General features: G+C 45.7%; 2 protein-coding genes across 4 annotated transcripts in view; one reads left to right on the forward strand and one right to left on the reverse strand.

Moving 5' to 3' along the window:
* The window catches only part of LOC135215356 (uncharacterized), a gene marked incomplete at its 5' end in the record, with an annotated part of 62,969 nt that overhangs the window by 8,222 nt on the left and 33,572 nt on the right, over nt 1-21,175 (reverse strand). For all 3 annotated transcript variants that reach the window (XR_010314673.1, XM_064249916.1, XM_064249917.1), the window contains 1 exon segment: nt 13,437-13,578. Coding sequence is in view for 2 of the 3 variants with exons in the window: in XM_064249916.1 (XP_064105986.1) it covers nt 13,437-13,578 (142 nt within the window).
* LOC135215358 (protein D2-like) overlaps nt 1-21,175 on the forward strand; it is a 340,036-nt gene that overhangs the window by 6,619 nt on the left and 312,242 nt on the right. The window lies entirely within an intron of this gene.

Below are 21,175 nucleotides of genomic sequence, written 5' to 3' on the forward strand. Positions count from 1 at the left end.
CGGCGGAAGGGCGCTGTCTTCGTCATCTGTTGGAAGGGTGTCCGACTCGTCCCCATGATTACGACAAGTCATGAACCCATCCAAGAAGAGATTGTACAGCGGAAGAAGACACGTCAACAGGGCCGAGTTGTGTTTGAGGAGTTTCGTATCGAGCGGCCTACCATCATTGGGCACTACAACAGGCACATGGGAGGAGTTGATCTCTGATCAGCTCATCCAGTATTATCCTTCGCCAGGAGAACCAGAAGGTGGACACAGAAGCTCCTCAACATACATCCTTCAGTTTGGCCCTCCAAATGCCTACATACTGTACTGTGGGTACCGCGGTGACAATCTTCCCGAGGTTGGACCCATCCAATACAGTTTCCTAGAGGTAAGTCCGGGAATGCCCTCCATCCAACTTTCGATCCCCTATTGAGTGGCCTTCCATAACTGACCCCTCCCCCTGCCCCGAGCTGCAGATCTGCCCCTAGAGGAAAGGGCAGATAGGAGGGCCAACTTCGCTCGACCTGCCGCCGCCCCTGCTGCCGCCGCCCCTGCTGACGACGCCCCTCTCTTGCTGCTGGCCCCACCATCACCGCTTCTCGTCAGGTAGTGGACCCAGTGTGTCGGCTGCAGCCAGGGGATCACATACTGGAGGCCTTACAAGGGCGAAGGCAGAAACGGTGCCGGGTGTGCCATATGAATGGCAGAAGGAGAGACACCCGGTTCTTCTGTCGTCTCTGCAAAGTTGCTCTTTGCAGGATAGGGGAGTGTGACCGAAAGTACCACACTACTGGTCATGTATTGGAGCGCGCCCCCTAAACCGACAGCGGAGGGCGCACGGCCGCCGGGTCCATCAGCAGTAGGGGCGCGCGTCTCCATCCTCCACCTGTACCTTGTCATGTCGAGTGGAAAAAAATGCAAGACTCTTCATGGAGGAGGGAGAAAACAGAATAGAACGAAGAGTCAGGATTACAAGTGAGTATTCTGCATTTATTTTATATTTATTTTTATATTTATTACAATTTTTTATATATCCGTATCTAGCATGATAAAATAATAATAGACATTTCATTGTATGCGAAAAAGAGAAGTGTCACCTGCATTCCTTTTATTTATATATTGGTACCAGAATTGAAGAATGTAATATATATATTTTAGGTATAAAAAAAAAAATATATATATAATTATATATATATATATATATATAATATAATATATATATATATATATATCTATATATATATTATATATTATATTATATATTTATTAGGGGATAGTATATATATATATTTCATAAATCATTGGTTTTTTTTTATTGGGGAAGCAAATCACTTACAGTCTAGTAATATTCAATCATTTACCTTCACTTTAAAACAAATTGCAAGTCTCTAGAACAATATCTCGATTTATGGTGAATATTTGAAAAAAAATATTTTTATTCCCTCCGCGCCCGATTCTCTGGCAGCGATCTCCGAAATGCATAGGTCACATTCTCCTAATATTTGTGCCTTTTCATATTATGCTTATTTTAATTAGGTTTGTTATATATTGGAAATGTGGCACAAAAATATGCACAATATAACAATAAATATTGGAAGGTTGTAGCATTTCTCATTTTTGAAATATTTGCATATAAAGTACGATAAGTACGAAAAAAACTATGATCAGTCAACTTTGACTCAACCGAAAGGTGGTCAAACACGCATTTGTAACAAAAATCTTACAATCTAGTAATATTCAATCATTTATCTTCACTTTAAAACATATTGCAAGTCTCTAGAACAATATCTCGATTTATGGTGAATATTTGAAAAAAATATTTTTTTTCCCTCCGCGCGCCGATTCTCTGGCCGAAAATCTCTGAAACGCGTAGGTCCACATTCTCCTAATATTTGTGCCTTTTCATATTACGCTTTTTTTAGTTTTATATCTGGAAATGTGCGCAAAAACATGCACAATATAATAAAAAATATTGGAAGGTTGTAGCATTTCTCATTTTTGAAATATTTGCATATAAAGTACGATAAGTACGAAAAAAACAAAAAACTACGATCGGTCAACTTTGACTCAACCGAAAAGGTCATAAAACGCATTTGTAACATAAAAATCTTACAGTCCTAGTAATATTCAATCATTTATCTTCATTTTAAAACAAATTGCAAGTCTCTAGAACAATATCTCGATTTATGGTGAATTTTTGAAAAAAATATTTTTTTTCCCTCCGCGCGCAGATTCTCGGCCGAAAATCCCGAAACGCGTAGGTCACATTCTCCTACTATTTGTGGCTTTTCATATTACGGCTTTTTTTGTTTAGAGCTTTATATATGGGAAATATGCACAAAAAAAAGAAAAAATGCACAATATAACAAAAAATATTGGAAGGTTGTAGCATTTCTCATTTTTGAAATATTTGCATATAAAGTACGATAAGTACGAAAAAAACTACGATCGGTCAACTTTGACTCAACCGAAAAGGTCAAAAACGCATTTGTAACATAAAATCTTACAGTCTAGTAATATTCAATCATTTATCTTCATTTTGAAACAAATTGCAAGTCTCTAGAACAATATTTCGATTTATGGTGAATTTTTGAGCAAAATATTTTTGTTCCGTCGCGCGCCGATTCCCCCTCGGCAGCGAATCTCCGAACGCGTAGGACACCGTTTTATTCTCCTAATATTTGTGCTTTTTCATATTACGCTTTTTTTAGAGTTTTATATATGGAAATGTGCGCAAAAACATGCACAATATAACAAAATATTGGAAAGTTGTAGCATTTCTCATTTTTGAAATATTTGCATATAAATTACGATAAGTACGAAAAAAAACTACGATCGGTCACTTTGACTCAACCGAAATGGGTCAAAAACGCATTTGTAACATAAAAATCTTACAGTCTAGTAATATTCAATCATTTATCTTCATTTTAAAACAAATTGCAAGTCTCTAGAACAATATCTCGATTTAAGGTGAATATTGGAAAAAATATTTTTATTCCATCCGCACGCCGATTCTCGGCCGAAAATCTCTGAAACGTGTAGGTCACATTCTCCTAATATTTTTGCCTTTTCATATTACACTTTTTTTGAGTTTTATATATGAAAATGTGCGCAAAAACATGCACAATATAACAAAAATTAATGGAAGGTTGTAGCATTTCTCATTTTTTTTATATTGCATATAAAAAAATCATTTTTTTTATATTTGCATATAAAAAATTTTTTTTGAACAAAATTCTACATTCAGTCAACTTTAACTCGTCCAAAATGGTCGAAAACTGCATTTGTAAGCTAAAATTCTTACAGTATCGTAATATTCCATCATTTACCTTCATTTTGAAACAATTGCAAGTCTCTATAACAATATTTCGATTTATGGTGAATTTTTTAAAAAATTATTTTTTTACGTCCGAGCGCTACAAATTCATGCATCATTTTGTGATAAATATTTCTCTGTATTGCTTTTATCGTTTTACAATGTGTTTATATACCAAAATGATCACAATTTAGTGCACTTACACAAAAAAAAGTAACTTGTTACCTCTAACCGTTTTGCGCACAGCGCGATTTGAATACAATTATATATGAAATTTCGTTTTTGCGCTATCATATATCGCATTATTTATATATGATAATGATAATTTTTTTCATTTCTGATGGTTGCATACTAAACTTCAAGCAATGACAAAAAGGAGCCAAAAATGAACTCTTAATCTTGAAAACTAAGCGCGCTGTGATTTTTTGAAAAAAATATTTTTTCCGCTTCCGCGCTCACTCTCAAACCCCTCCGGCATACGGGAGTCATTTTTTTATTTACCGCTCCGGCGTTAGAGGGTTAACTAATTATTACAGAAGGTGAATCTAAACAATGATGAAACAAAAATATTACTATGCCTGCAGGAAATCACTTCAAATTTCAATATTTTCATTCTTTATTCCCTTTTTGTTATTTCCCATAATTTCCTTTCTTTCATTATTGCTAAAATGTGGCAATGGGGCACAAGGGTTAGAGTCTAGCTATCTGGGTAGAAAAAGTAACAACAATCAAGCAAAGGCAATGGAAAACATAACAAGTTTAACTGAATTCTATAATGAAGGAGAGCTGTTACTGTCTTATCACTAGGATTCAGAAAGGTCACCTTTTATCACTGGACTGAAAACATGCAGGTTTGCATCCACTGGTGTGTAAGCTATCTTGGCCTGCCCATTTCCAGTTGGTAAGGTTACCCTTTATGGCACTGATTTAGCTATGGCTAACCACTGGTTCCTGATCTGACTGTCCGAAATGGTCGAAAACTGCATTTGTAAACTAAAACTCTTACAGTATCATAATATTCCATCATTTACCTTCATTTTGAAACAAATTGCAAGTCTCTATAACAATATTTCGATTTATGGTGAATTTTTAAAAATTTATTTTTTTACGTCCGCGCGCTACGAATTCATGCATCATTTTGTGATAATATTTTCTCTGTGTTGCTTTTATCGTTTTACAATGTGTTATATACCAAAATGATTGCAATTTAGTGCACATTACAACAACAAAAAAAGTAACTTGTTACCTCTAACCGTTTTAAGCACAGCGCGATTTGAATACAATTATATATGAAATTTCGTTTTTGCGCTATCATATATCGCATTATTTATATATGATAATGATAATTTTTTTCATTTCTGATGGTTGCATACTAAACTTCAAGCAATGACAAAAAGGAGCCAAAATGAACTCTTAATCTTGAAAACTAAGCGCGCTGTGACTTTTTTGTTTTGAAAAAAATATTTTTTCCGCTTCCGTGCTCACTCTCAAACCCCTCTGGCATACGGGAGTCATTTTTTTTATTTACCGCTCCGGCGTTAGAGGGTTAACTAATTATTACAGAAGGTGAATCTAAACAATGATGAAACAAATATTACTATGCCTGCAGGAAATCACTTCAAATTTCAATATTTTCATTCTTTATTCCCGTTTTTGTTATTTTCCCATAATTTCCTTTCTTTCGTTATTGCTTAAAATTGGTGGCGAATGGCACAAGGGTTAGAGTTCTAGCTATCTGGGGGTAGAAAAAGTAACAACAATCAAGCAAAGGCATGGAAAACATAAGTTTGAACTGAATTCTATAATGAAGGAGAGCTGTTACTGTCTTATCACTAGGATTCAGAAAGGTCACCTATTATCACTGGACTGAAAACATGCAGGTTTTGCTCCACTGGTGTGTAAGCTATCTTGGCCTGCCCATTTCCAGTTGGTAAGGTTACCCCTTTATGGCACTGATTTAGCTATGGCTAACCACTGGTCCTGATCTGACTGTCCGAAATGTCGAAAACTGCATTTGTAAGCTAAAACTCTTACAGTATCATAATATTCCATCATTTACCTTCATTTTGAAACAAATTGCAAGTCTCTATAACAATATTTCGATTTTATGGTGAATTTTTTAAAAAAATTATTTTTTTACGTCAGCGCGCTACGAATTCTGCATCATTTTGTGATAATATTTTCTCTGTGTTGCTTTTATCGTTTTACAATGTGTTATATACCAAAATGATCGCAATTTAGTGCACATTACGACGAAAAAAAAGTAACTTGTTTACCTCTAACCGTTTTGCGCACAGCGCGATTTGAATACAATTATATATGAAATTTCGTTTTTGCGCTATCATATATCGCATTATTTATATATGTATGATAATTTTTTTTCATTTCTGATGGTTGCATACTAAACTTCAAGCAATGACAAAAAAAGGAGCCAAAAATGAACTCTTAATCTTGAAAACTAAGCGCGCTGTGATTTTTTGAAAAATGATATTGTAATGATACAATTAAGTTTGTTCATACTTACCTGGCAGATATATATATAGCTGATAATTTCCGACACACCGACCGAATTTAAAACTTACGACACACGTAGTGGGAGTCAGGTGGTTAGTACCCATTCCCGCCGCTGGGAGGCGGGTATCAGGAATCATTCCCATTTTCTATTCATAATTTTTATTTCCACTGTCTCCTGAGGGGAGGTGGGCGGGTACTTAATTATATATATCTGCCAGGTAAGTATGAACAAACTTAATTGTATCATTACAATATCATTTTGTTCATGCAACTTACCTGTCAGATATATATATAGCTGAATCCCACCTTGGTGGTGGGAGAGACAGAATAGAGGATTTAGGAAACACATATGGTGCAGATAATTGATATCTTGATTCTTACCTGTTAGCATAGCTGGCTTCGTGATTACTGCCACGTAAGTCTGCTTGTGCTACTAGAGTTTAGGCCAGCAATGGTAGAGACCTATGAAGCTGGTGCACTCCAGATGATCTGTCAACAGGGGCGAGACCACGACGTGACTAGACCATGGACCATACTAATGAGGGCAACGAGACCAAATAAAATACCACCACCTGGCTTAGTTTACCAAAGGTATCCCACTTAACTAAGCTAATGGAAGGGAGACCCGCCCCAGGCGGTCACCCCACAACCATAAACACAAATTAAAAACCCCTAATCCCTAAAGATAGGATGAGTGTTACCTCCTGCCCCCAAAACAGGTGGTCCGCAGCAATGGTATGGTCCGAGGGAGAAGCAATTTTTCGTATGTCACTTTCACCTCCCGCAGGTAGTGTAAGCGAACACCGAATTGCTTCTCCAAAATGTGGCATTCAAATATCTTTGAGAGCCATATTTTTGTGAAAGGCTACCGAAGTAGCAATAGCTCTCACTTCGTGGAGCTTTTACTTTCAGAAGCTTTAAATCACTGTCACTACACTTATTATGCGCTTCTTGAATCGTATTCCTGATGAAGAACGCCAGTGCGTTTTTCGACATAGGAAGATCAGGTTTCCTCACTGAACACCACAAATTGTCCGATGAACCTCTGCAAGCTTTAGTTTCTCTGCAGATAGAACTTTAGAGCCCTGACAGGACACAGGAATCTCTCACGTTCGTTCCCAACTATATCTGCCAACCCTTTGATTTCGAAGGACCTCGGCCACGGGTTGGAAGGATTCTCGTCTTTGCTAAGAACATGGGACTTAAAGAACACACCGCACTACTTTCTGAAAAGCCGATCTGTTTGCTAATGGCCTGAATTTCGCTAACCCTCTTCGCCGTCGCCAGAGCGGTTTAGGAAGATCGTTTTCTTCGTCAAGATTCCTGATAGAAACTGAATGAAGCGGTTCGAAGTTACTCGACATCAAATATTTGAGTACCACATCCAAGTTCCATGAGGGGTACTTTAGGCTGGACTACCTTCCTAGTTTCGAACGATCTAATGAGATCGTGAATGTCCTATTATTAGACAAATCGAGTCCTCTGTGTCTAAAAGACTACCGAAAGCACGCTCCTGTAGCCTTTAATAGTCGGAACAGCCAACTTCACTTCTTCTCTCAGATGAAGAAGGAAGTCAGCTATCTGGCTCACAGAGGTTGTGGTGGAGGAAATGCCCTTCTTCCTGCACCAGGATCTGAAGACAGCCCACTTCGATTGGTACATAGCGATCGAGGAGGGCCTCCTTGCGGTGGCAATCGCCTTCGCCACAGGTCTTGAAAAACCCCTCGCTCTGGCCAACTTCTTGATAGCCTGAACGCAGATCAGACTCAGAGCGTGGAGTTTGTGTGGTACCTCTCGAAGTGGGGCTGTCTGAGTAGATCTTTCCTTAAGGGTAGAGTCCTCGGAAAGTCTACCAGGAAGGACATCACCTCTGTGAACCAGTCGGCTGCCGGCCAGAAGGGGGCGATGAGAGTCATCCTCGCTCCTTCCGATGCCGCAAACTTCCTCATCACTTCCCCGAGGATCTTGAAGCTGTAAAAGCGTATATGTCTAGGCCCGACCAACTCCAAAGTATGGCGTCTACTGCGACTGCTCCCGGGTCCAGAACTGGCGAGCAATAGAGCTGAAGTCTTCTCGTCCTGGACGTTGCGAAGACATCACCTGTGGACAGCCCCCCACAGATTCCACAGCGACTGGCAAACTCTTGGTGAAGGGTCCACTCTGTCGGCAACAGCTGTCCTCGTCGACTGAGAAGGTCCGCCCGAACATTCTGTACTCCTGACACGAACCTTGTCAGGATCGTGACTTCTTGCGCTTTTGCCCACAACAGGAGTTCCTTTGCGATGGCAAACAGAGAAGGCGAGTGAGTTCCCCCTTGATTTCTTAGGTATGCCAGCGCTGTGGTGTTTGTCCGCATGATCTGAACGACTTGCCGGATACTTCTTCTGGAAAAAGCCTGAGAGCCAGATAAATGGCTGACAGCTCTTTCAGATTGATGTGCCAGGACACCTGTTCCCCTCTCCAGGTGCCCGACACTTCTTTCCCTCCTAGTGTTGCTCCCCAACCCGTGGACGACGCGTCGGAAAACAACACTAGGTCGGGGTTCCGAAGTTTGAGGGAGAGCCCTTCTGCGAGCTTCCGAGGATCTGACCACCAAACTTAGGTGATCCTTCACCTCTCTCGTTAAGCACAAGATCGCCTCCAGATCTTGCTTGTTCTTCCAACTGTTGGCTAGGAAGAATTGAAGAGGTCTGAGGTGGAGCCTTCCCAGAGAAACAAACTTCTCCAGTGAGGTGGTCCCCCAGCAACTCATCCATTCCCTCACCGAGAATGTTTCCTTCCCCAGAAAGGTCGCCACTTTCTCCAAGCATTGAAGTTGTCGCCCCTGGGAGGAAACGGAAAAGCCCGAAAAGCCACTGAGTCCATCTGAATCCCCAGATAGACTAAAGATTGAGACGGAGTCAAATGCGACTTTTTCGAGGTTTACCAGAAGCCCCAGGGACTTTGCTAACGTCATGGTCGTGTGCAGGTCCTCCAGACACCGTTCGCGATGAGGCTCGAATAAGCCAGTCGTCTAGGTAGAGAGAGATCCGTATATTCTCCAAATGAAGCAGCCTTGCTACGTTTCTTCATTAGAATGGTGAAAACCATCGGCGCTGTGGTCAGACCGAAGCAAAGTGCCCTGAATTGGAATACCTTCCCCTTCAGGACAAATCGCAAGGTATTTCCTTGATTTGGGGATGGATGGGGACGTGAAAATCGCGTCTTGGAGGTCCAGTGAGACCATCCAATCCCTCCCCCGGTCTCAAAGCTGACAGCACCGATGAGTCGTCTCCATCTCTTGAATTTCTTCTTTATCACAAAGAGATTTAGACTGCTGACTCGAGGACGGGTCGCCACCCCCTGAATGTTTCGGCACCAGGAACAGGCGGTTGTAAAACCCTGGTGATTCCAGGTCGAAGACCTGTTCTACCGCTTGCTTCTCGATCATTTGTTCCAGCAGATCGAAAAGCACTTTCTGCTTCTCTCCTCGATAAGAGGGAGACAAAATCCTTTGGTGTTGAGGATAGCGGGGGCGACTTCAAGAACGGGATCCTGTACCCTTTCCTCACGACATCCAGCGACCAAGGGTCGGCATCTCTCTCTTCCCAGGCTCTCGCAAATCGAAGAAGCCTGGCTCCTACCAGGCGTCTGAAGGACTCCGACTCACTTCCTACTCTTTGACGGAGCAGGGGTTTTTCCTCTGGAAGAGCCTCTCCTCGGGATGCTGCTTTCGAGGAAAGTCCAGCACGAAAGGGCTTCGATTTCTTGGCAAACGAAGCTCCAGAAGATGAAGCAGCTGCTGGCCTTCTAGAAGACTGAGCCAGAAGATCTTGCGTTGCCTTTTCCTGAAGGCTTGAAGCTATGTCCTTAAACCATAGCCTGGGGAAAGAGATGGTCTGAGAAAGGAGCGAAGAGCAAGTCCGCCTTTTGCGTTGGAGAGACGGATTTGCCGTGAAGTTACAAAAGAGACGCTCTCTTCTTAAGAATCCCCCGAGCTAAAGTGCGTAGCCAACTCCTCAGAACCATCCCTGACGGCCTTGTCCATACAAGAAAGTAGCTGGACAGCTCCCCCAGACTAATAGTATCAGAAACTCCTTGACCTGGCATCTAAAACTCCAAGACACCAGTCAAGAAAGTTTGAAGACCTCTAGAGTCCTGAAGAGGCCTTTTAGGTGAAAGTCGAACTCGTTATGGGTCCACGTGACTTTTGATGAAGACAGAAGGGCTCTTCTGGAGGCGTCTACGATGCTCCCAAAGTCCCCAACTTGGCGCAGAGGCTGGTAGTTTAACGCCTATGTCCTCTCCTGTCTCATACCACATGCCTCCTTTACCGCAGAGTCTTGAAGGCGGTAAAGCTAAAGAGGACTTTCCTGACGCTTTCCTCTTCTCCATCCATTCATTGACTTTCCGGAACGCTTGCTTCGTGGAAAGCGACTTCTTCATTTTAATGAACCCCGATGGCTTCGTTGCCTTAAAAGAAGAAAATTGAGAAGGAGGAGTACGAGGGGCTTCCGGTTGAAAGTTTCTCCGAACTCCGACTGTAGCAGACGCATCAAAACTTTATAGTCCGATGAGACAGTAGCTGTTGTTTGTTCTTCCTCTGCTTCTACTAAATCGTCGCTAACTCCTTCCTCAGAAACTGGAGAAGTAGGAGGAAACTCTGAAGAAAACTGACGCCCATGAAGGGTTCCTTCATCCACCTGAACTTGCATCGGTGAGGGACTGGTGTCTACCAGCGCGTGCTTGGCGTCCGATCCGCACGTTTGGCGCCGACAGGTGCGCGCTCGACTTCTACCAACACACGCTTGGCGTCCCCACTGGCGCGCACCGAGCATCCACTAGTGCACGCTTGGCTTCCACTGGTGCGCGCCGAGCGTCAGTCAGCGATGCGGCTGCCGCTCACTGGTGCACGTTTATCCACACAGGTGCGCGTCTGGCGGCACCTGAAGCGCGCTCCACTTGCACAGAAGCGCGCTCAGCGTCGATCACTCGCTTGCGAACATGCGAAGACTTGCGAGCGGGAGATATATCATCCTGAGAGCGAGAAGCGAACTTCTCACCTCCTCTAGAGAGCTGCTGGGGAGCAGATCGAAGCTCTAGGGAGACTCGAACGAAGATGAGAGGCGAGGCGAGGAGAAAGAGCGAGCGAGGAGAAAGAGCGTGGGTCTTGACTTCTTCACAGGGAGCTTCTCATCCTTCCTACGACGCGGAAGAGCCTCTCTAGCAGCAAGAGCGTCCTGAAGTTGCTGCTGCAGTGACTGAATCATTCTCTTGTTAGGCGAATCTTCCTGCTCTGGGGAGGGACTGATCCTGTGAGCAGGAGAGCGGCGAGGGGACGCCCCCCTCCCTCCTCCCAGGGTACGGCCTCTTCCCGAGCTCTGGAGCGACCGTATCGCTCACACGAGCTAACTGAATCCAAGTCCGAAGACTCCCTACGCCTCTTTTCTGCGGCGGAAAAGCAGCGAACGCATTCTGTCAGGCGAAGATCGCAAAAGCGGCGAACTAGGACGGTTGAAGCGGTCAACATTTACGCGCCGTCCTTTTCAGCGGACGTGAAGCACCTTGAGAACTCCACCCTTTACGTGGGGATGAAGCCTCCGATGACGAAAAACACTCCTTGAGGAGGCGTGCACGCGCACGCTCCCCTGGCAGTCTGGGGATTTTCATCAGTAACTGCCGAAGGCACGTCAAGATCGGTGGGGGTTCCTTGTAACCCTCCTTCGGCTTTCGGGGGGACATGCTCCCCCCCTCCCCAGGTCGCCTGTGAGTCAAGCAGAGGTCCAGGCCTAGAGGCGAAACGAGGCCGATCTGACGCACCCTCCACTACACAAGGGGTATCACTGCACTTTTGCACGTCCCTTTTGCTCTCAAGAGCCAACACTTTTTTGATTCTAGATTACGAATCGACTCCAATATTAAGGATAAAGTATTACTCTCTACAGACACTGTTTCAGGCCCGGAGGCAAAACTACAGGGTTAGAGCATTAACAGAAGGAGGGTTAACAGGAGAAAACATTAATATCTTGAACGCCACCTGAAACACTCCTGGAGGAAGACCTCCTTAACCTATCCTTTTCAAGTTTCCTAAGATAGGTCTCATACGCCTTCCACTCAGAATCTGTTAGTCTTTCGCACTCCTTGCAACGGCTTTCATACACACTTCATGCTCCCTGCAACTCTTACATACCGTATGTGGGTTCTACTGAAGCTTTCAGTAGCCTACCCTCTACAATCAGTTCTAGAGCAGAACCTAGCGCTAGCTGAACTAGACCCATGACATATTATTCCAAGAAAAAGTCCAAACCAAAATCAAATCAATCCACTAATAACGTGTGCCTAGCCACCGATCCAATCAATTAATCCAAAAAAAAGAACCAAAAGGGATACTCAGTAGCAATAAGTTTCCAAATCCAGCGGAGGTGCTGTAAACAGATGTTCACAACACCGGCGACAGAAAAATTATGAATAGAAAATGGGAATGATTCCTGATACCCGCCTCCCAGCGGCGGGAATGGGTACTAACCACCTGACTCCCACTACGTGTGTCGTAAGTTTTAAATTCTGTCGGTGTCGGAAATTATCAGCTATATATATATCTGACAGGTAAGTTGCATGAACAAAATATTTTTTCCGCTTCCGCGCTCACTCTCAAACCCCTTCGGCATACGGGAGTCATTTTTTTATTTACCGCTCCGGCGTTAGAGGGTTAACTAATTATTACAGAAGGTGAATCTAAACAATGATGAAACAAAAATATTACTATGCCTGCAGGAAATCGCTTCAAATTTCAATATTTTCATTCTTTATTCCCTTTTTGTTATTTCCCATAATTTCCTTTCTTTCATTATTGCTAAAATGTGGCAATGGGGCACAAGGGTTAGAGTCTAGCTATCTGGTGAGAAAAATTAAAGTAAACAACAATCAAGCAAAGGCAATGGAAACAATAACAAGTTTAACTGAATTCTATTATGAAGGAGAGCTGTTACTGTCTTATCACTAGGATTCAGAAAGGTCACCTTTTATCACTGGACTGAAAACATGCAGGTTTGCATCCACTGGTGTGTAAGCTATCTTGGCCTGCCCATTTCCAGTTGGTAAGGTTACCCTTTATGGCACTGATTTAGCTATGGCTAACCACTGGTTCCTGATCTGACTGTCGAATCAATTCACAGCTACAACCATCTGGTATAAAAATTTCAAAGATCTTGACTAATGCTAGTCACAAGACATAGTACACTTCACCAACTTTGGCACCTCCCATAGAATTGTGATATAGCTCACCCCTTGGCCTGCCCAACCAACTCAGCTGTAAACTAAAGATTTGAGTTAATGATAATCACAAGATATAGTACACTTTACATCTATGGCACTTCCCATATAGCTTGTCCAATCAACTCACAGCAGGAACTATTTGCTGTAAAATTTCAAGGGTCTGGATAAGTGGTAATGACAAAACAAACACTGTTTTACCTTGTGCATATCCCAACCAAGTTATTATAAATGATCAAATGAATATAAAAGTGTACTGTACCTTATCTTACAAAACTGAATAACCAACAACATATTAAGAAGACAGGCAAGTGAAACGAAAATTTTGTATTTTGTACAGAAACCAAAAATATGCATACTATGTACTTACCACGTGGATCGAATTCTGCTTCATAAAATACTAATGGAGCTAAAACAGACTGAAGTAATTCTTGACAGGTTACAGTCTTAGCAGGTTCACCAGGTCCAAGACGAGCATTGAATGCTACAACACTCTTATACTCACGACAAAGCTGAAAGAATAATTATGTATAAAAACTTACATGGGAAAAATCTGGCCATCATAAAGTATCAATACTAAATACTCAAGGGTTACCATGGTAAGTATAAGTTTCAGTGATATTCTAAAAGAAATAACTTCAATAAAATGTCTCTCTGTTCTGAGACAAAAATCACTACGAAAGTAGTGACCATTATTAAAGTAAACATAATGTTTGATATATACAAAAGCCAAGTAAATAAAGTTATTTTTACCAGATATAACCTAGAAAAATGCAGATCATTGTTCAATCAACAACAGAAGATAAAAAATTATACTACTACTTCCATATTTCAGCAATAAGACTTCAAACAAAAAAATCATACTAAATGGTTCTCTGAAATTCAATAAAATATAAAAATTTGTCAAAAATTGTATTTTTCCTAACTATACAAACCTGAGGTCCTTTAACAATAGGAATACATATACTTTCGGCGTAGCTGGAATTACGGCCGTTGAATCTTGAACAAGGTGGTTAGGCAGTTACTACCGTGATGTAAACACTCCACTTTGCCTTTCGGCCCAGGTTCAGATTGAGGGGTGGCATGAGGTGGGCATATTTGTTAAAGGACCTCAGGTTTGTATAGTTAGGAAAAATACAATTTTCAACAAATTATTATTTGTTCCGATACGTAATACAAACCTTTCGGTCCTTTAACAATAGGAAGACTCACTGATTGATGGGAGGAATCTGAGTGAGCCTCTACTCTAGAACTGACTGGAGTTCTGCGCACCTAGGCTACTCCTGGTCGTAGGAGCGAGGAGGAGTGCCCTGCTGCCTCTGACAACTTGATCTGAGTATAGGAGCTGCATGATCAAGACTCCTGGGCCTTTTCGAAATGAGTGAGGGATCGTGACTCATCCGAAAAAGGGCTGTGAAGAATATTAGCGTCGGAGACATTAATGCAAAGTTCTGGGAAGGGTTTGCATTATTGTCAGTCTCCTTCCTCCCCTTGCTAGAGGAAGGAGCGGGATTGCTTCTATGATTCTGATAAGAAACATAAAAAGGATGCTTATGTATAGACTTACAGCATCAATCGTCCGACCAGCCAGTGTGAGTTTGAGTCCTATCCTCAACCCGAAGGAGAGGAATGGAGACGAGGCATGGAAAGGGGAGAGCCAGTCACTCTCGCATCCTTCTTACCTCTACAACTGCACACCATGGACGAGATGAAACTTGTCATAGCGAGGAGCTGGGTAAGCAAACACATCTTGCAAGCATCCACCACTGGTCCAGGGAAATGAGGTTCCAAGGACCTGTGGGCAGTCCCGGAGGGAAAGAAGGATATGGTCGCGATGACCTATCCATCTTCCTGTCCGACATATTCTTCGGAGTGATGTCCAGTACCTATACTGGTCTATCCGCTGCAGCGAAGTGTCTCGCGGTCTCGTATCCCACTGCAGCGAAGTCTCTCGCGGTCTCGTACCCCACTGCGGCGAAGTCTCTTTGTCTCTGCGGTGGATAGGACACAGACACTCCATGGTGGGTGTCGATGGTAATGGGTACTGGAACACGCTAGTAGGACGAAGCAATGATTGATCTGGGACAACCGATACTAAGTCCACAGCGTAGCTCGTGACGGTCTTGGACACTTCGACAGCTGCCGACTGACTGCGTTCGGTTGTGTGAGGCGAGCTGTCCAAGCATCCGAGGCGTTGTCACGTGACCCTTGCCTTTTGAAGGGTTATGCCGAGAGACCACACAAATCGTCTATCTGTTGTCACCGATTCCGGAAGGCGAGATGATGATTCTCTAAGGCATGTGGCCAACAGGCAAAAGTCAATTGCCTTCTAGAGACCGAGGTCCCTGATGGCAAGACAGAAGTTCTCATAGTAGTTGAATCTCAGCTAAGGAGAAACAACACTATGTGCTGTTGAAGACGAAGGTGGTAGGTGAATGCAGACCTACGTCTTCACAGCCGAATCGAGAGAAGTAACTCTCAAGATTCTGAACTTAGAAAAGTCCTGCCGATGACACCAAACCGCGAAGACGGTTTAATCCCTGTGATTTACAAAGGACTGAAAACGCTAAACCGCTACTTCATTGCTGTTTGGTGAGAAGTCGGAGTAGCAATGAAAGTGGAGCACTTTTCAGTAATGAAAACACAGGGATGTACTGCCTGAAAAACCGCTTCTCATGGGCTGAATCATCATCATCTTCTTCCCAGGTTATCCAGGGAGGACATCTATATACTTGGAAGTAGAGCTGGCAGGGCGGGAACAGGCAATGTCTTTCGTTATACATCTACAATTCGGGGTGAACAATGAACAATTGCACACCTACGAATACGAGATATATAGAAGACAAACTTAGATGTCTGAAGAAATCATTCCGCATTATTGCAGCAGTAGAGATGGTCATTCATGTATGCGAGAATTCCAGCCAACCAGAGACCTAAGTCTGTGGATTGCCGGGCAGAGATTCGGTTCGGTAGTCAATCATTGTAGGGGAGAGAGACATAATCCGACCGTGCTATCTCGGAGAGCCAGCTGGTACTAGGCTGCGGCAGGCAGCCCAATACACCGCTAGCTCTCGCTCACTCATCATCCTGAGTTGCCAGGTAATCCATTCCAAGAAGGAATGCGTTCGGCTAGAACCATCGAGTGCAAAAAAATACACTTGAGCATTTGCATTTAACCGAAACGGATTTCGGTGAATGCAAACGCTGAGGTGGTGGTGTTGTAACAATACCATAATTATCTCAAAATCGAAACTGGTAACTCCTGGGAGGTTTGCAGGGCAGTCCCGAGTTGCAGTTCAGTAAGAAGATACTATTCGTCTCAGTCACAACCCGTAGAGTTAACTACAGTATGTGCCTACACCTCGGACATTCAACTGATAACAAAAGCATGTCGCGAGGGCAATATACGTAGTATATTTGTAGGTTCCTGTACATAGCCCTCCATCCTAAATTCTCTTCCATTCGAAGAACAAGAATAAGGACTGGAAGCCAACACCCTTCATTCTCTAATGAAGAGAGTGAAGGGAGAAGTTTTCCCAAAGGAAGACTTCTATGGTGATAACAGGATACCGAAGACGATAGTTCAAGTCAAACTGGATGTTCCCACCTGTTCTTCTCTATCCTGGGGTTTGGCTGCCTACTGAGGCGACGGACCGTCAGGTCCATCCAGGCTGAGCCCTTCCCGAGATATTCTTCCTTCGGCAGCAGTGCTTTTCTCGAACGCTAGAAATTCCAGGAATTCGAGCATTTGGCAAGATTCCCGATTATTGTAGTATCAATAATCTGGGATTTTTGTCTCGCCCACTCTGGACCGTGGTTTCGCCCAAGTGTTTACAGATCGTGGAAGACCAGAACACTCGGAGAGTGCTAGAAATTCCGAAGAACTCTAAGCACTCGGCGGAACCCCCACCGAATTCGTCAAGACGATCTTCATTGGATACTCGCTTGTCTTCCAGCGGAACTAGCAGTCGGAGAAGCGAGTATAAGCAGCCATCACCACACGCTCAGAGTCTAGGAAAACGTTGTCTGGAGAAAACGTTTTCCCCCCGAGGAGGGTTACGAACTCGTACTTTAGGCTAAACGTCTGCCGCCACCGTGACCGTCGTCTGGGTGGGGCTGAGCGAGCACCTGACAGGAGAGAGCTGATAACGTCCTCCAACGTGTCCCAGTCCTCGTCAAGGTCGAAGACCTCTCAAGAGGACCGAAGGGGGACCACACCCATCATGTGAATGGCGGTGATGGTCCCTCCGAGAGTCTGGGAAGCGTCAATCGTCCTCGCCATCCCACGACAATCTCCTTCAACCACTTGAGCGAGGATCTGTTGGTCCCAAAACCGAACCAGGCCCGTGGCCGGACTGTAAGAAGTTCATTCCTCATGGTCACTCCTGTTCGCCTCGTTCCTCCCGGTGTAGCCTGAGGAGGTTGAAGGGACAGGTGAGGGAGACCTGAGGCTCCTACCCTGCTTACTAGCAGAACCAGTAGGCTGGGAGGACTGCAGGTGATCACCAACCCACGGTGGTGATCGAGCTGCAGGTCTGGACCAGCGGCTTCTTGCGGAGAAACGCTGGACCAAGGAACGGAGCGTCAGTCTCTTATGTCAGGGGAGCTGTTACGAGAGCTCCTCCCCTGCCTACCAGCAGAACCGGTAGGCTGGGAGGACTGTAGGCGATCATCAACCATGGTGACGATTGAGCTGCCGGTCTGGACCAGTGGTCTTCTTGCGGAGAAACGCTGGACCAAGAACGGAGTGTCAAGTCTCTTCAGGAGAGCTACTGGCGATCAGGCTGCACTGGTCGAGCGGCTAGACCGAGAGCAGCGGTGACGGTCCCGAGCATCAGAAGAGCTGCTGCTGGTTCCCCTATCCCTCCGGTCCCGGTGGGAGCGGCGGTCAGGGGACCGGCAGAGTCCGCTGTCACGGTGGGAGCGCAAGGAGCGCGCCCCTCGCGATCACTCCTGATCGCCTCGTTCTTCCTGGTGTAGCCCGAAGAAGTTGAAGAGGGATAGGAGAGGTATGGCCTGACACTCCCCCCTCCGCCCACCGGCGGCAGAACCGGCGTGCTGGGGGGGGGGGGGGGGAGGGGGGGGGGGGGGCTGCAGACTCGCTCGCCAACCCCGCAATGGCGATCGATCTGCAGGGCTGGTCAAGCTGCTCTCCTGGGGAGAGAGCGGCTGGACCGAGAACCTCAGCGACGGTCCTGAGCGTCAGAAGTGCTGCTGCTGGTCCCCTACTCCGCCCGGTCCCGGTGGAAGCAGTGGTCAGGGGACCGGCAGAGTCCACTGTCGCGGTGGGATGCGCGAGGAGCACGCCCTTTACGATCACTCTGATCGCCTCGCTCTCCCCGGTGTAGCCCGAGGAAGTTGAAGGGATATGAGAGGTAGGCCTGACGCTCCGCCCACCGGCAGAACCGGCGTGCTGGGGGGGGGGGGGGGGGGGGGGGGGGGGGGGGGGGGGGGGGGGGGGGCTACTGCTGCTGCAGACTCGCCAATCCGCAGTGGCGATCGACCTGCAGGCCTGGTCGAGCGGCTCTCCCAGGGAGAGAGTGGCTGGACTGAGTACCATGGCGACGGTCCCAAGCGTCAGAAGTGCTGCTGCTGGTCCCCCACCGACCGGTTCTGGTGGGAGAGGCGGTCAGGGGACCTGCAGAGTCCGCTGTCGCGGTGGGAGCGAGCAGGCGACCGAGTGGACCGCTTCCTCGCCTCAGCCCACGGCTGGTCTGGGACCGTCGCATCAACCCTGGGTACCGGTGACTCGCCACGAGAGCGATCGCTGGCCTGGATCCTGGCGCCGAGCGAACTCGGTTGCCTAGGTCTAGGCTGCACAGTCACCCGCAGGTGACCGTACACTCGGTACCTCTCGCGAACGAGAGGACGAGACGGTACCTGGCATCGAGGCAGAACCTCTGGCGCCAGGAGAGGAGGTACCGGTGTTAGCCGGTACCCCTCCGGTCCCCGTCATCTTCCTTGCAGAAGGAGAGACGGGCTCCGTTCCTGAAGGAACAGGAGGACCAGCGGAAGCACAACTGTCCCACCGGAGTGGGACAGACCCTTAGAGGTCTCTGAGCGAGACTTTTTAGGGGGGGGGGGTTACCTTCTTCTTCTTCTTCGGCTGGGGTGCCTCAGAAGTCGAAGGGGAAGAGGCGGCAGAAGACGACGGCGACACCCTCCTCTTCTTCCTAGACTTCCTCTTCGCCAGTTCCTCAGGACAACCGACAGGTCCTCCATTCAGGACGGAGTTGGGGCAGTTGCCGAAGCAACACGGCCCAACTGCACCTGTCCGGAGGGACCTGCGGGAGTAGCAGTGGAGAGAACGCTTCCTCGAGGAGGGCTACAAAACTCCTACCTGGCAGGTGAAGCGTCTGCCACCCCCGAGACTGGTCGGTCGCGTTCTGGTGGGGCTGTCTCTGAAAGAAAAGGATTAATTAAAAGAGGGCTGGATGGCCCGCCTCCACTGGTCTCTGCGTGCACGGACCCTTGGGAACGTCACGTCAACTCTGGGCACCGCACAATCGCTGCGAGAGCGATCGCCGGTCTGGCGAGAGTCACCCAAGCGACTCCTACCATCTTCCGCTCCGTGCCTGGGTCCTGACACGTGGAGCGACTCCGCAGTCTGGACCCTGGCTGCACATTCACCCGTAGGTGATCGTACACTCAGTAACGCTCGCAGGCGGGCGGCCGAGACGGTTCCCAGTCCAGAGGTGGAACCTTCGGAACCAGGAGAGGAGATACCAGCGGTGGCTGGTACCTCCATGGTCCCTGTCTGCTTCCTCCCCGAGGAAGGAGAGACAGGCCCCGTTCCCGAAGGAACGGGAGGACCAGCGGAAGACCCACCTGTCTCACCGGAGCGAGACAAGACCCTTAGATGTCCCCTGACGAGACTTCTTAAGGGGGGGGAGACCACCTTCTCTTACGGCAAGGCCTAAAAGTTGAAGGGGGGGAGGCATGAAGATATGAAAATCTCGAAGAGGAGGATGACGACACTTGACGAGCTCTCTTCCTCTTCGGTTTCTTCTTCTGCCAGACTTCTACCATCAGGAGTAGATAACCTCACAGGGCAGCGCGACAGCTTCGTCCAGTGACATAACTCCCAGGTAGTAGTGGTAATGAAAATGATTATCAGCAGGGGATCAGTACACACACTCGAGGATCGGTACACAACATGCTACGAGTCATAGGTACAATTCCAAGGTTAGGATAACCAACACGAAGCGCATCCAACCAATACTGCTGAAAACACAATCACCACTAGTCTGTATAATAAGGAAAAAAATATTAAAGTAATGAGGATACTCCTCACACATCCAAGGACACCGCCCTCCAAAGTGAGAGGAGATCCCCCAACGTCAGCACTGCACGCCCAACCTTCTACCTTTTTCCGACAGTAAGTGAAAGGAAGAAGGAGAAGAGAAATTACCATAACAACAAAACACGGACAAACCTTTGAAGTTCCCTTGGTAATTCCCAAGCGTAAGCATAATTTCCGGATGAATACATGTCCCATTACTGGATCAATATCACTTACGTTAAATACATGTCTCATACTCACGATAAATACATATCTCGTCCTCATGCAGGTCTGAACCATTGTTAAAGGGCGAAAGAATGTAAATATGTTGGCATACCTTAGCCGCCGGCTCTTAACACAAGTAGAGGGGCGGTTACAAAGGCTATCACAAAAAGTGGGTTTGTATATTAATTGAAAAACCAAGGACAAACCTTTGTTTAGTATTAATATCAAACACCGTATATGCATAAAAAAAAATAATAATTTGTCGAAAATTGTTTTTTTCCTAACTATACAAACCTGAGGTCCTTTACACAATAGGAATGTAACTTGCGGCAGCTGGAACCGGTTGTAAGCTTCGAACAAGGGAGTTCGGTAATTAACTGCTTGTCCGACAATCAGCACACAGTGCAACTGGGAGGTGAAGATTCACTTTGCTTTAGGCCCAGGAAAACACAGAGTGAGGGGTGGCATGAGGTGGGACTATGTGTAAAGGACCTCAGGTTTGTATAGTTATGAAAAATACAATTTTCAACAAATTGTTATTTGTTCCGATACGCAATACAAACCACTGGTCCTTTAACAATAGGAAGACTCACTTCTTGGTG

The sequence above is a fragment of the Macrobrachium nipponense genome, chromosome 5 (genome assembly GCF_015104395.2).
Source record: "Macrobrachium nipponense isolate FS-2020 chromosome 5, ASM1510439v2, whole genome shotgun sequence".
NCBI lineage: Eukaryota > Metazoa > Arthropoda > Malacostraca > Decapoda > Palaemonidae > Macrobrachium > Macrobrachium nipponense.